This window comes from Alligator mississippiensis, chromosome 14 (assembly GCF_030867095.1).
Source record: "Alligator mississippiensis isolate rAllMis1 chromosome 14, rAllMis1, whole genome shotgun sequence".
Taxonomy (NCBI): Eukaryota; Metazoa; Chordata; order Crocodylia; family Alligatoridae; genus Alligator; species Alligator mississippiensis.
The window spans coordinates 39,087,253-39,100,757 of NC_081837.1; the positions used below are offsets into that span (position 1 = coordinate 39,087,253).

Below are 13,505 nucleotides of genomic sequence, written 5' to 3' on the forward strand. Positions count from 1 at the left end.
GCAAGAGTCTGTTGCTCTGCAAACCCTTTGGTTGATGTGCAAAAGAGAGTGAAAGGCTCTTGCACTCATGTGTGAGCAGATCCCATGAGGGAATACAACTGAAGTTTAGTGTTAAGTGTCATCCTCTGAAATGATCCACAATCAGTCTTGCCAGCTTATGATTTTTGGCATTGTTCTTAAAGTCTGTGCTTTGGAAATGTGACGACCTTAGCTCTTTCTTTTATATATATACACACACACACAAAATATAGCTCTTTATTTTTATATATATTAAAAAGAGCCAAGGTTGTCACATTCCTGAAGTGTAGACTCTAAGAACAACACCAAAGATCATGAGAGTTGGTACCGGTGAGTGTGACCCCTGTATGCAGCTGCTCCCTTCCCCACAACAGCCCAGGGAGGCAAGAGGGCAAGGAGAATCAATTGGGAGTTTTGGATTGAAACCTGTAATTGGAAAAGACTGGCAATTAAAAACAAATTTTGGTGAGAATATGCCAGGTTTGACAGCTTTTGTTGGGAAGGTCTCTCAGGTCCCAGGTGGAAGATAAAGACCAAACAGTACTGATATTAGCCGGACCTTACACTGGGCTTGTCAGCTGTAGATCATTAGTATCATTATCCTATCATTATCTGTACACACATGAAGAGCTAGGAATTGGACCCAAGGTTTGTGATCCCTCATCCTTGTGTTCTAAACATGAGACCACACCTCCCGCTTTGAGCAACCATACCAGAAAGGTTACCAAACCATCAGCTTCATCCTTTTCAGAACCTCCTCTCTCTTGCAAATGGAGGAACAAGAAAGGGTGTGGAGGCAGAGGCCTGAGTAACTATTCTGAGTGAAGTGCGTGCAGTCTCCCCAGAGTTGTTTGCAGTCTCCAGCAAGATTAATTGCATTTAGTCCTTGGAACCCTATCGCATGATAGCTACAAAGCTCTAACGCCATCAGGTCTGATTAGACTCTTATGTAAGGAACAATATGATGGGGTTGTCTGTAATAGCAAGGGAATGGACCTGATGATCCTGGAGGTCCTTTTTGGTCTTGTTCAATTCCCCTCCTTGTCTTGCCTTTATTATGCAGTTCAAAGAGAAGCAGCATCTACCAGTTTTTACCCCAGAATATGCATTCAGTGCATTCATTTGGAGTTAGGAGCCAGGCTGCTGTGCCAATTAGTTGACAACTAACCAACATCTGTTAGTGGGAAATGACATGGGTTACTGGTAACACCCCCCCCCCCCCATCATAATCTTGCTCTTAACTGATGGAGATCTGAGAAGCCTCAGAGCCAAGGGGCTTATTAGTGTCATGGAAGAAACCCCCAGGATAACACAGGGTTGCAAAATTGGGCTCTTTCTTCACATGAGCACTGCAACAGAAGCCTTTTGATTGGGTTCTGCCTTGTGTTACACTGGTGTAAACCCAGAGCAAATGTATCAAACCAAAGCAAATCAAGTTTTAGTGGTTCAAACCAGAGTTGATTTTGTCCCAACTTTTACAAGTTAGAGCTACTTCTGGGAGGGTGAGTTTGGAAATCTGAATCTTACTTCATTGAGAATTAGAGGCTTAAGCACTTTTAAAGCCCTGGCTCTTCAGTGTTTGCTGTCAGATTCAAGAGAACCCCTCCCCCCCTCAAACACCCAGGTCCAAGTGCCTGGACCTCAGACCACCCTCCATCCCTAAGGCCCCTTAAAAGTACTTGCACACAATGGCATCTACTTCTTGGTTTGCTACTGGAGTTCCCCAGGATTTAGGAAGCTTTGATTCTACTTCTGTGCGTGGCCAGAACTGCCATCTTGGCAGGATGGAGCAGCACCACGCCCATCACATGGAAACCCAAGGCTCTGTATCCCTGTGTCAGTCATTCATCTGGGAAAGGAAACCTTAGCTCCAACCTCTGCCCCAAGGACTGTTTTAAAGTAAAGCTCCATTTAAAATACTAATTAGAGTGTTTAATAAAGTCTAATAAAGAGGCTGTAAATACCATTGGGCTAGAAAGGCACATTAGTGCCCTTAAAAGCCCTCCTCCATTCCTGTATCTCCAGCCCAGAAGAAACCCACAGATAAACTCCCTCCTGCTCCTAGATTTCCAGCTTTCCACCATGGGGAAGTTATCAAGCCAACTGTTATCCAGCTCAGGGAAGACCCCAGGTAAACCCCTCTACTGCTGTTGTTGCTTCCCCAACTCTTCATTTCCTCTAGAAATCCCTATAGTGCTTTTCAAGGGCCCCAATCATCCTCTGTTTAGCTGCCCTGCTCCCTTAGACTTGCAAATATCTAGCTTTTTGCTCCCTCTTCCTATTTGTTAGGCTCATGCACTGCCCCTCCCTTCAGATCCAGATGGATCACACCTGGGAAGTCAGAGGTCCTTTGCTTAAAAGTCAGTGCCCAGGAGAACAGCTGATTTGGGTGATTTCAGTAGTGTTTTCAGGGGGGGAAAAACTTGCTTTTTTTTTAAATAAATGAATTGAAGACCTTTCTGAAGGAGATGAGCTAATACAAAAGAGTATCTCAGAAAAATGTTAGTGGCTGGGTAGGTTTATGAATGTGTGGCAATGACTTGTGCTCTTTTCACATCAGTCTCTGAGGAAAAGAATAGTTCAATGGTTAAATCACAATTTTAGGACTAGTGAGAGCTGGGTTCAGTACCTAGGAGATGTATTTGTTTGTAAGCCAGAGGCTTAAAGTTGTCCTAAACAGCAAAATACTGTACAACCTAACTTGTAACAATCACTTGTGCTGTTACTTGCTTTTCCGGGAATTGGGGCTTGCTCGGCAGTAAGAGCCAAAGGGTTAAGACCTTTGGCTTCCACTCCTAGCATTGCCCCTGTCTGAATTTGCCCAGCAACCTTTTGTCTCTTGGCTCACCATTTAGTAATAAGAGTATAACCATACCTGCACGCCTCACAAGGAGATGTGAGATTCAGTTAATACTTGGGAGATTCTTGGAGGGACTCCTTTATTCAGAAGTCTTCTCATTATATGTAAAACAGGGCAGACTCCAGTCCATGGCTTGAACCTTCATGTGAAGAGTATCCATACTGTGCTGTCTGCCTCCATGTTGAGGGGAGAAACTCAAACTGAAATGTATGCTACAGCAGCAAAGTGGAAACCTGTGATGGAGTTGAGCACACCATGGCTTGGTGTCTCACCGTGCTACAAGTACCAGTTCCAGATGCTCATATATAACAAAATGTTATTTCTTAATGACTCGTGTGTGCTTTCTCTTGGCTAGGGACAGAAGTTGCACGCAAACTGGCATAAGTGATCAGAAACCAGTTCAAATTTCTAACACGACAGAAGTTCAGTGCACAAACTGCTTTCAAAATGGCTGAAACAGGTTAACCATAAACCTGGATGGATGTAGTATCAGACTTAACTGATTCAGGTTAAATCAGTTGATTGAACTTCTGTTGCAGATGCCCTCTGGATTAAAGTAAATTCACAGTCCCCAGCATCCCAGGATGCTTTGCATCTCCCTTTGTAGGGTGGGTGGGCTAGCCTTGGCCCAAGCTGTCTGCTCCAGCCCAGCAGGGCGGCATGCTCTAGCCCCCCCTGGCTTCTGGCCTGAGCCACTGCAGGCACGTGGCTGCATTTCCAGAATCGGCGATGCATGTCTGTTCACTTGCTTATTGGTTCAGTCTATACCCCATAGACTAACCTGTGAAGATTGAATTGATTCAGCCTCAGGATTTTTGATTGTACTTAACCTAAGTGGTCTTAATATATTCAATACCTTTATGTTCTGGCAATACTGTTCTCTGGCTCATTCTTCACCAGAGAAATAAGAAAAGCAAAAAAGGGAACATATTAGAAATATTCATCACATTGCTCTATAACACATGCAGGGTGGGGTTACTGTGGAATAGCCTTGGTTTCCTTCAACAATTAGTCTGTACGTAATAGGTCATTTGTCATCCTCTGAAGGTCACACGTGTTGGCATCTTACACCTGTGCTGTTGGGATCTATCAGGAGCCAGAACTAACACTTGTATCTACTCTATTGATCCTCCTTCTTCTGTTGCCAAATCAGCCTGGGTGCCAAAGGGAATAAGGTTTGTAAGGAGGGCCCAATCCTTTAAGCTACCATATTGGAGCTTTAGGATTATTGGTATTTGCCATGAATTAGAGCAGCCTGAAATCTAGTTATGAACCAAAGGCAAGGGAGGATGAGGACACCGTTGCTGAACCTTTCCTGGCATGTTCTGTGTGCTCTCCACCCCACCAGTGCATCCAGATGGGTGTGATTTTTTTTTTTTCCCCCACTCATTTTTATTAATTTTGTTCAATCAAAGTGTGCCCGGGCATTCTCCTGGCCTCTGTGCAGCGTGCCTGTGACTGGTGCTCACTGCATGCTTTCAGGGGTCCCTTCTATTTCCTGGGATGAGCCCAAGGGGAAGGGGCTGTGGTTCCCTGCCCTCCCCACCCCCAGCCCTGAGAGGGTTTATCTCACTGGTGGCATTTGGGGTGTCACCACCCTTGAAAAATGGGCTCTGCTATTTGTATATTTAATTTTGCTTGTGTGTGTAGCTTGACAGCTGATGTGTTGTCTTTATTGCAGGTGTGTGGGTTCCATGCTGATAAGGGGACTTCCCTCTGTCATATAAACCAGCACGGAGCCCCAGGCAGGCATCTTATTGGAAGGAAAGATGAGAAACGCGCTGCTGTTGATCGGTGAGTAACTTTTGGACTTTTTCTCTTGTGGAGACTTCCCTAGAAGGCTGGTCTCACAGGGCTGGGAACAGGAGAGGGCTTGCAACAGGACAGGTACCAGGTGTTTTGGGGTCATGTTCCATGTGAAAGTAGAATTACGTACTCTGTGACTGATTCAGCATTGATAAACCTTATGCCAGTTTATTTCTAATGCACGCCCTTTTCTTTTGCAGGCTTGGCCGTTTTGCTGCAGTTGCAGCTGGGTAAGAATATCTGATCTTTTTCTCTTTGTGGAGCTGATGAATATTCAGGACAATAAGCCTTTGTCCTGTGAGAGAATGGGAGAGTTAAGCCTGGGGGAAATTAAGTGAACTGGCGGGATCGTTGGATCTAAACTTCAGCTAGTGGAAATCAGTTTAGCAATGTCAGCTCCAGTGAGCTATGTCCATTCACACTAGCTGAAGATCTGATCCAATTGTTCTCCTTTTTATACTTTACTCCTCCCTTTCTTTCTTCCCTCCCTTTCATTTTGCAATAAATGATCTGTGAGTTGAAGAATGGGCAAGTTGCTTTGGTGGGGGAGAGCTCTGCATTAAGAAGGAATAGGGAGGAACAGAACTAGTAATGCTTGGCCCTCTCTACTAATTATGCTGAGACTTAGTCTCCAAATAAGTAAGATTATCCTTTGTGCAAAACCCTTGGTCTAGTGCAAATATGTAATTTCAAGCTGTTCTTTACGGAAAGGGAACACTCTGACCTTGGGTAATACCTAAGGAAAAAATGGTGTCCTGAAATATTTGCCAGGAGGGTGCTTAAATGGAGCAGGTGACTGACTTGGAGATAGTTGTGTCGGTGAAAAAAATACTGTTTAGGGTGCAACATTGAATAAACAGAATTCCTAGGTTCAATTAAACTGCCATTCATAGTGAGAACTGGTGCATCTATGTACATAGTCAGAAAGAGTGAGGGAAGAGGTTGAATTTTCTTCCTCTTAAGCCAATGGAGCTGCAATAGTGTAAGAGGAATTACCCCTGACTAGTATGAACACTGGTGGGAGTAGAATCAGTCTTCTGATTGCTCCCCCAATGATTTCTCAAGATCACCATGCAGGAGACAGGCATTGCTTTCTCAAACTGCTCCAATTCACTTGTCTCCTAGGCTCTGCCTACAAACTTGTGTGCTACTTCACTAACTGGGCCCAGTATAGGCCAGAACCTGCCAAGTACTTCCCAAACAATGTGGACCCCCATTTATGCACCCACTTGATGTACGCCTTTGCAACAATGAATGAAAATAAGATTGCACCCTATGAATGGAATGATGAGGACAGACTCTTTCCAGCATTTCAAGCACTAAAGACAAGGTCAGTCCTCTCCAAAGTACAAGACATGACATGGCAGGGGGTCAGACTTGATGATCTGCTCAGGTCCCTTCTGACCCTACTAACTATGAAACCTAAAACAAACAGTAGTGGTGTCGGATGAGATTGAGGTAGGAGTCTTTTTGATCAGTTATGATATAAGAATGGAAGAGATGTAATAAAGGATTTCCTTGTTGTAGAACAGAAATTATATAAAAGATAGAATGTAGCAGTGCTTTCGTTAAGGGCCCCATTTTGCAACCTTGATGAGACTTTGCTTGCAAAAGTAATTTTGTTGACTTCAGCAGGCTACCAATATAAGTGTGCATCTGCATTACTCAGATCTGCAGGTCTGTCATACCTTGCATTTAAACTCCTCTGTCACAGTATAGTGGCTTGGATGATTTATGTTCCCTGTGGCTGGAATGTGACGCTCTGGATTCAAGTTCGGGTTTAAAGATTTTGATTAATGCATAAAGCAATTGTTGAATCAAGGAGGAGGGGAGCGTGTGCCGTTGAACTCGAACCCAAGGGACATGGATTTAAAGCCTGGTTTTGCCACAGACTCCTTTTGACCTTTGAGAAGTTTCATAGATTTCATAGACATTAAGGCTGGAAGGGACCTCGAGGATCGTCAAGTCCAGCCCCCCGCCCCAGGGACAGGAAGTCAGCTGGGGTCAAAGGACCCCAGCAAGATCAACATCCAAGCGTTTCTTGAATAAGTGCAGAGTAGGTGCCCGCACCACATCTGGAGGGAGTCTATTCCAGGTCTTGGGGGCTCGGGGGCAAAAGTTGTTTGTTCTTTCTCTGCTTCCTATTTCCATGCATAAACTGTTTATTATGCATAAACTATTTCCATGCATAACACTCCCCCTGTTCTATCTCTTATCCATCCTGCTTGTTTGGGCCATAAACTCTTTAAGGTTTAGGCTGTTTCTTGCTGTGGGTTAGTACCGTGCTTGGCACGGCAGGGTTCTGGGGCACTAGTGTGATGGATAAGCCAGGAAGGGGTGAATGGATTTTTCTCAAACTGAAAAATGTTCAAAACGGAGCAGAGGCTCAGTCATCACAAAGTGACTGCTCCTGCTGACCATTCATTTTGTTTTCTTTTCTTGTGTCACAGTAATGACAAGCTGGTCACCCTGCTGGCCATCGGCGGGTGGAACTTTGGCACTCAAAAGTAAGAGCTCTTCTTTTCGTTGCAGCCAAATAACGAGGATGATGAGGATGCCAGGGGCCTGACAATATACAGCCTCCTCTTGCTCCTCTGGAGTCAGTGGGAGTCTTGCTATTAATATCAGCAGGCATGAAATTGGGTGGCCAATGATCGCTGTAAAGGTAGTGAAGGATACTGGATGCAAATAGTTGTAGCTGATTAAAAATTGGTGATAGCTCTGAGGCTAGTGAGAATACAGGGGAAAATTGGGTATGGTGCTTAACTAGGAAATAAGTGACATGATGAAGTATTATCCATGATGCAAATGGAAGGTGATTGGTGAGGATGGAAATACAGGAGATTTATTGAAATGATAAAGTTGATGTTGCTGGAGCTGGGAAATTTTTTCATTTGAAGCCTTTTCTGTGAAAAGTGCAGGTTTGGTTAGTGAAATGTATTTAAATTTCACTGAACTGATCATTTAAAAACAAAAAAAAAATCCCAATTAATTTCCATTCAAAATGTTTTGATTTTTTTTTTTCAATTGGGAGTGACATTTTGATTACATTTACCCTTGATTATCATTTTTTTTCAAGCTTAACAAATGCTCAAAATCAGAATGAAAGGTTTTGCTTCAGATTAATTTTTTGTTTTGCTTTCTTTTTTTCCTGAAAGATCCTGTAAACCAAAAAAATCTTTTTCTTTTTTTTGCACAACTCTCGAAACTGCAATAGTTGGGAATTTGAATGGGAATGTGGTAGCAATAAACAGAAAATAATGACATAACAATGATGTGATAATTCAGATAAGGCCATCTGCAATGTCTGTTTATGACAGTGCGAGTCCTCCATTGACTGTATTGGCTATTGGGTCATGGAAATAGATATCAATTAGAGTGGTATGGGATAAGGCAGTCATGTTTATAAAGCAAACGATGAATCTGCAATGGTATGCATTGACGGGCAGTTTGTCTACCGTTGCCTGAGAATTGTCTTTTCCCCAGGTTCACTCAAATGGTGGCATCACAAGCAAATCGTAAGACCTTCATTGACTCCGTGATTGCGTACCTCCGCAAATTTGGGTTTGATGGGATCGACTTGGATTTCGAATACCCAGGTTCCCGAGGCAGCCCCCCTGAAGACAAGCATCGCTTCACCATCTTGATTCAAGTGAGGAACGAATGGGCTCTCTCAGTTACTTTTTTATGGCATATAGACAGATAATCACGGAGCTGAACATCAGCTGTTCTTGCTCTAGTGCTGCATGATCATGCTGCTTGTCTATCTTTAGTGCCAGGAGACCAGAAATTGTAGAAATAAAGTATCAGGATTTGTTTAAGACATCTGGTTTAAGGGCTTTGGGCTACCCAGACATAGAAGCAAAAGTCAGGAGATCACGGAGCTTGTGAAAAAGAGGCGGCAGATGAAATGTTTCCACATAGATACTTACAGCTGGACAGGAACAACTTTATAACTGGAGTGACTAACACCATGCTCTCTCATCAGGAAATGCTGGATGCCTTCACAGCTGAAGCTGCAAGTGCCAACAAGCCACGTCTATTGATTACAGCAGCAGTATCTGCTGGGAAAGCAACTATTGATGCTGGCTATGAGATTGCTGCGATAGGGGGGTAAGTAGCTTGGTTACCACATTGTGTATAGTATGTTATTGCCTGGGTGCTCTGCTGCCTTGACCCTTGTGCCATGATTTACACCTGAGCAGCATGGGTGTGTGCCTAAACCCCTGTCTATAGTACTCGCACTCCCTTCGCAAATAACTGCATGAGGCACAAAATGATAGGGATTCAGCCCCTTATCTAAGGGCATTGTTGCATGGTTCATTGCGTGTTGACTGACTAGTCCAGATGGCAGTGCCTTCCCTCATCACTGCTTTTGCTTAAATTATACCAGGCTCCTGGATTTCATCAGCGTGATGACCTATGATTTCCATGGAGGCTGGGATCCAGTCACAGGACACAACAGTCCCTTGTATGAAGGCTGCAAGGACCAGGGTGACTTCAAGTTTTTCAACTGCGTAAGGAAGTAGACAGTAAACTCCACTATCTTCCCCAAGAAGATCATGAGATGATGAGCAATGAGTGCAAGTGTCTTTTCTTTTGTCTCTCTGCAGAAATATGCCATGGAGTACTGGAAGAACAATGGCGCTCCACCTGAGAAGCTCATCATGGGTTTCCCCACCTATGGGCGCACCTTCAGGATCAGTGGCACGGACCATTGTGTTGGAGCTCCTGCATCTGGGGCAGGCTCTTCTGGGCCCTACACCCGGGAAGCTGGCTTTTGGGCATATTATGAGGTAGGAAACGTGAAGAAATAGGATTTTTGTGGACCAGGTCTTGAAGTGGTGTCAACTTATGAGAATAAGAGCCAAAAAAACACGTCAATCTAAGATGCATCAGTGTAAATTTGGGGGTGCAAGGAAACCTGGGTAAATCTGTACTTGGGTACTTTGATGAGTGTAGCTGCTGCAGCCTAGATCTCCATGGGGGCTGCAAAAGCTGGGTAGATAGGTTGATTCTAGGCTGCCACGGTGACTCTAATAACAGGATTTTAGGATAGCTAGTTTTAAAAGAAGCTCGAGCATGCCTATACAAGCTTCAGCCTATTGTTTAGATGCATGCTCTGATCCCTTTACTCTGTATATGAAAATCAGGCCTGTTGACTCTAATAGAACTTTCCAGCTTAAACCTTACTGCATTAGCGGATGCCATAGTAATTCACTTGTGTATCAGTCACTGATCGCTTTTTCATTTAGCGTGTTGGTTGCTGGGTATCTGTCTCTTGCCTAAGATTTTGTTTCATCTGTAATGCGAGAGAGTTCAGTTCCCACTCCATGCTAGTGGTATGCTGTTATAGTGCTACTGGGTTATATCTTCACAACTGGAGGAGTTGCATTTAGCTCCTGTCTTGAAGGGAAAGTAAGGCAAAGTACTTTATGCCACTTTTTTCTGAATTACTGAGTCCAAAGCAGTTTCTGATGCAAATTAGTACAGGTCTGCTCTTCTTTGCTTCTGTGGAGATCAATGAGCAGTTCTCCAAGGCAGGGGACTGATAAGAGCATAGCGGTGACCTGGCCATACCCCGTCCTGTTGGCAGTACACCTGACTGCTGGGTTTATGAGGTGGGTAGGTCTAGATGTCCATTACTAGTGGGTACTCCAGTGTCAGGGTTAATTATGCTACCAGATTGGCACAATGAAAGTTAAATAGGACAGGAGACCTGTTCCTTTGACTTGGCATTCTGGCTTCTGAATGAGGGCCAGTGCATGCAAACACAATGCTGTTTTGTCAGATTTGCACCTTCCTGAAGACGGCTCAAGTACGTTGGATGTGTGACCAGCAAGTCCCATATGCCTATAAAGATAATGAGTGGGTTGGATTTGACAATCTTTGCAGCTACCGACACAAAGTAAGGCTTTAATGTTCTAAAGTGACCTGTATGTTTTACTGCTTCTGCAACTGCAAAACACTTGGCTTATAGCCCATGCATCTTAGTTCTTCCTGTTAAAATGTGGACACGTACCATCTTTATTTGCATACCACATGCCCCCAAATAAGGTTTACACCTTGTTTGTTCCCTACAGAGTTAATGATTTCAGTACTTGTGTTGAAATTCTTGGAGAACACAGTTGAGAGCTGTCTTGAGTAGTTTTATGATGTTTGTGGTAGGTCCAATACTTGAAGGAAAACAATTTTGGAGGAGCCATGGTCTGGGCAATTGACTTGGACGATTTCCTGGGCACTTTCTGCAACGAAGGAAAATATCCTCTGATAAGTGAGCTGAAGAGACTCCTTGAAACGAATGGTAAGAAGACGGGAATAAGGATTTCTGGGCAATCTAGTTACAAAATTCTGCATGGCTAAAGCCCAGGACTCGGTGTGGGAGAGGAGAGGAAAAATGAGGAGAGCCTTGACATGTTTTAGTCCCAATAGGTGAATAGTGAAGACACTCACTTAGGTCTTAAGCCTCCTGTCACCCAGAGTGGGTTTGGACCTGCGTATCTTTGACTTCCCAAACCACCCCACCAGGTCACAGGTTAGGTATGATCTACTACCTTTTCCAACCATTCTTTTGACCTTGGCCCTTGGGCAGCCAAGATGGGGTGTGATGCATGTATCCAGGAGGAAGAGAGCATTTTAAAGGAGGTATAGCTCAGTGGGATGGATGGATGCTGCTCTGGAAGAGGAGGAGTCCTGGGCTTTAGCATGGACCCAGTGGCACAGAATCTTCCCTGCTGCCTTTTCATTCAGTTTATTCATTGACTATGAAATGCAAGGCACAGCAGTTCAGCCCAAAGAGGAGAGCTCTTCCTTGTTTTTCCAGGACTTATGGTCAAGTTCACATAACTGTACCTACCCAGACTCTGCCTAGCCTACTGCACATGCTCAGTAGCCATGTAGACAGTTAGACATCCACTTTGCACAGGTAACAGAATTTGCCCCTATGTACCAAAAATGCTACTTGCGCAGCTTGAAAACTGTCATTTGGGGCATTAAGTGAAACAGGAGTCTGCCCACAGCCAGCCACAGGAGAATATGTATATGGTTAAGGTTTGTCTGAACATGTGATTCTTAAAGCACTGATGATTGTTCATTTTAGAGCCAATTGATCTAAACTGCCATAACGACATCCCTGATGATGACTGCTGTTCATGTGGCACTGCTCCACCTGTTTCACCTGATCCACCTGTTTCACCTGATCCAACTGATCCTTCTTCACCTACAACAACACTTCCACCACCTACACCTGAGAAACCAACAGTCAATCCTGGTGATAAGACATTTTGCAGTGATAAACAAGATGGCATATATGCTGACCCTGAAGATCAGGCATCCTTCTACCAATGTGCTGCAGGCACTTCTTACCATTTCACCTGTGCAGGTAGCCTGGTCTATGATGAGATCTGCAAGTGCTGCAACTATCCCTAATATTAACACCAGCCCCCAAGGTTGCAACGTTGGTAACCTCACGAGTCCCTCTGGAATCCCCCTATCTTTATAAATAAAGCCAGCAGGCAGGGATAGAGCATTATATGTGTGTTGTCTTTCTTCTTTGTGGTATTTGATTAGTGACCCTGTTTTAACAGCAACAGAAATAGTCATTTTGCATAATGTCTTCTCTGCTGTTGCATCACAAAGTATACACCACACTCTCAACCTAGGCAAAATCTGGCATGGTCGGGCACTTTCCAAGGTGTAGGCTTCATCTAGGGTATGTGTTTGATTCATGTCACATTAGTACTTGCACAGCTCTATGGAAGCTCTTACAGCTGTAGATACTGGTATAAGTATTGCTCATTAGCTACTGTAATTTTGTAGGCCTCATCCTTAGGGTTGATTTATTTCCCTTTCTAACTGGTGTGAGGCCACATTGGGGAGGTGTAGTCCATAGCTCTAACTTTCTTCCAAGAACAAATCACTGCAGCTAGAATCAGTGAATTGGAGCACATTTCATGACAGGTGAATTTAACTTTCTTTAAGACAGCTGAAACCTCCCAGACATAAGACACAGCTGGGCTTTGGTTCTCATTTCCAAAGATTTGAATTGTATATAACTTCACAGGGAAAGTATCAATGAGAAGAATGATAGTAGGAGTGACACCGGTAAACAGCTATAAAGCAGTGGGGGATCAGTCACGTCTACCAGGGTTCGTTAAACATTTCTCAGCAAGAAGGTGATACTCTCTGGTCTATTTGCTTTCTAATGATATAGATTTTGGGGTAAGGCATTTTTTAGTTATTAAAAAAAAAAAAATTACAAAATGACATTTTTGTACCAGCCACCTCTATTTTTCAAACATGATCACTGGATGTAATAATCAGATTACTCTGTGCAGCCACTCAGAGGTGTGAATCTTCAATGCCAGTCTTTTAAAAAAGAAACAACTCTTCAACCTATTTATCCTGTTGATCCAGTTATTAATGTAACAAGGGGAAATATAAGCTTGACAGGTTAGTAGGGGCTTGATGGGACCAGCACAAAGCCTATGCACATCTTAAATCTAGCATACATAGCATTGAACACCCTCTTTCCAGTTCTGACACATTACTTTCTGACAAGTGTGTAGGTTTATACACTATTTTAGCTGCTGGGACTTAAATTGAATGACACATAGCATCTGCTGTGGTTCTCTGTATAGCAGCAAGGTTTTTCCCCACAGGATTATTTGCTTGTATATCAGATGCCATTGAATATCTGCAGGGGCATGGTTGGAAGGAAAAATGAGTGAGGAGAATATAGAGGCACGCACACACCTAGCAGGTTCAGTTTAGAGCCTAGTTCTGGCAAGATGTCCCCTTTTAGCACTGCAGGAAAATATGA

General features: G+C 43.7%; 1 protein-coding gene across 2 annotated transcripts; it reads left to right on the forward strand.

Annotated features, from left to right (window-relative positions):
- Positions 1-1,193: 1,193 nt before the first annotated feature.
- Positions 1,194-12,203, forward strand: LOC102563395 (acidic mammalian chitinase). Of its 2 annotated transcripts, XM_019491490.2 has the most exons (11): positions 1,194-4,672; positions 4,885-4,914; positions 5,810-6,014; positions 7,135-7,191; positions 8,171-8,336; positions 8,673-8,797; positions 9,078-9,201; positions 9,298-9,480; positions 10,476-10,592; positions 10,853-10,988; positions 11,784-12,203. In XM_019491490.2, exons 1-11 carry the CDS (start codon positions 4,648-4,650, stop codon positions 12,110-12,112), a joined length of 1,497 nt encoding a protein of 498 aa, XP_019347035.1. In that variant the 5' UTR covers positions 1,194-4,647; the 3' UTR covers positions 12,113-12,203. The 2 variants fall into 2 exon arrangements, with proteins under 2 accessions (XP_019347035.1, XP_059573641.1); XM_059717658.1 differs by lacking the exons at positions 1,194-4,672; positions 4,885-4,914 and having other exon boundaries at positions 4,926-6,014.
- The last annotated feature ends 1,302 nt before the right edge of the window (positions 12,204-13,505 follow it).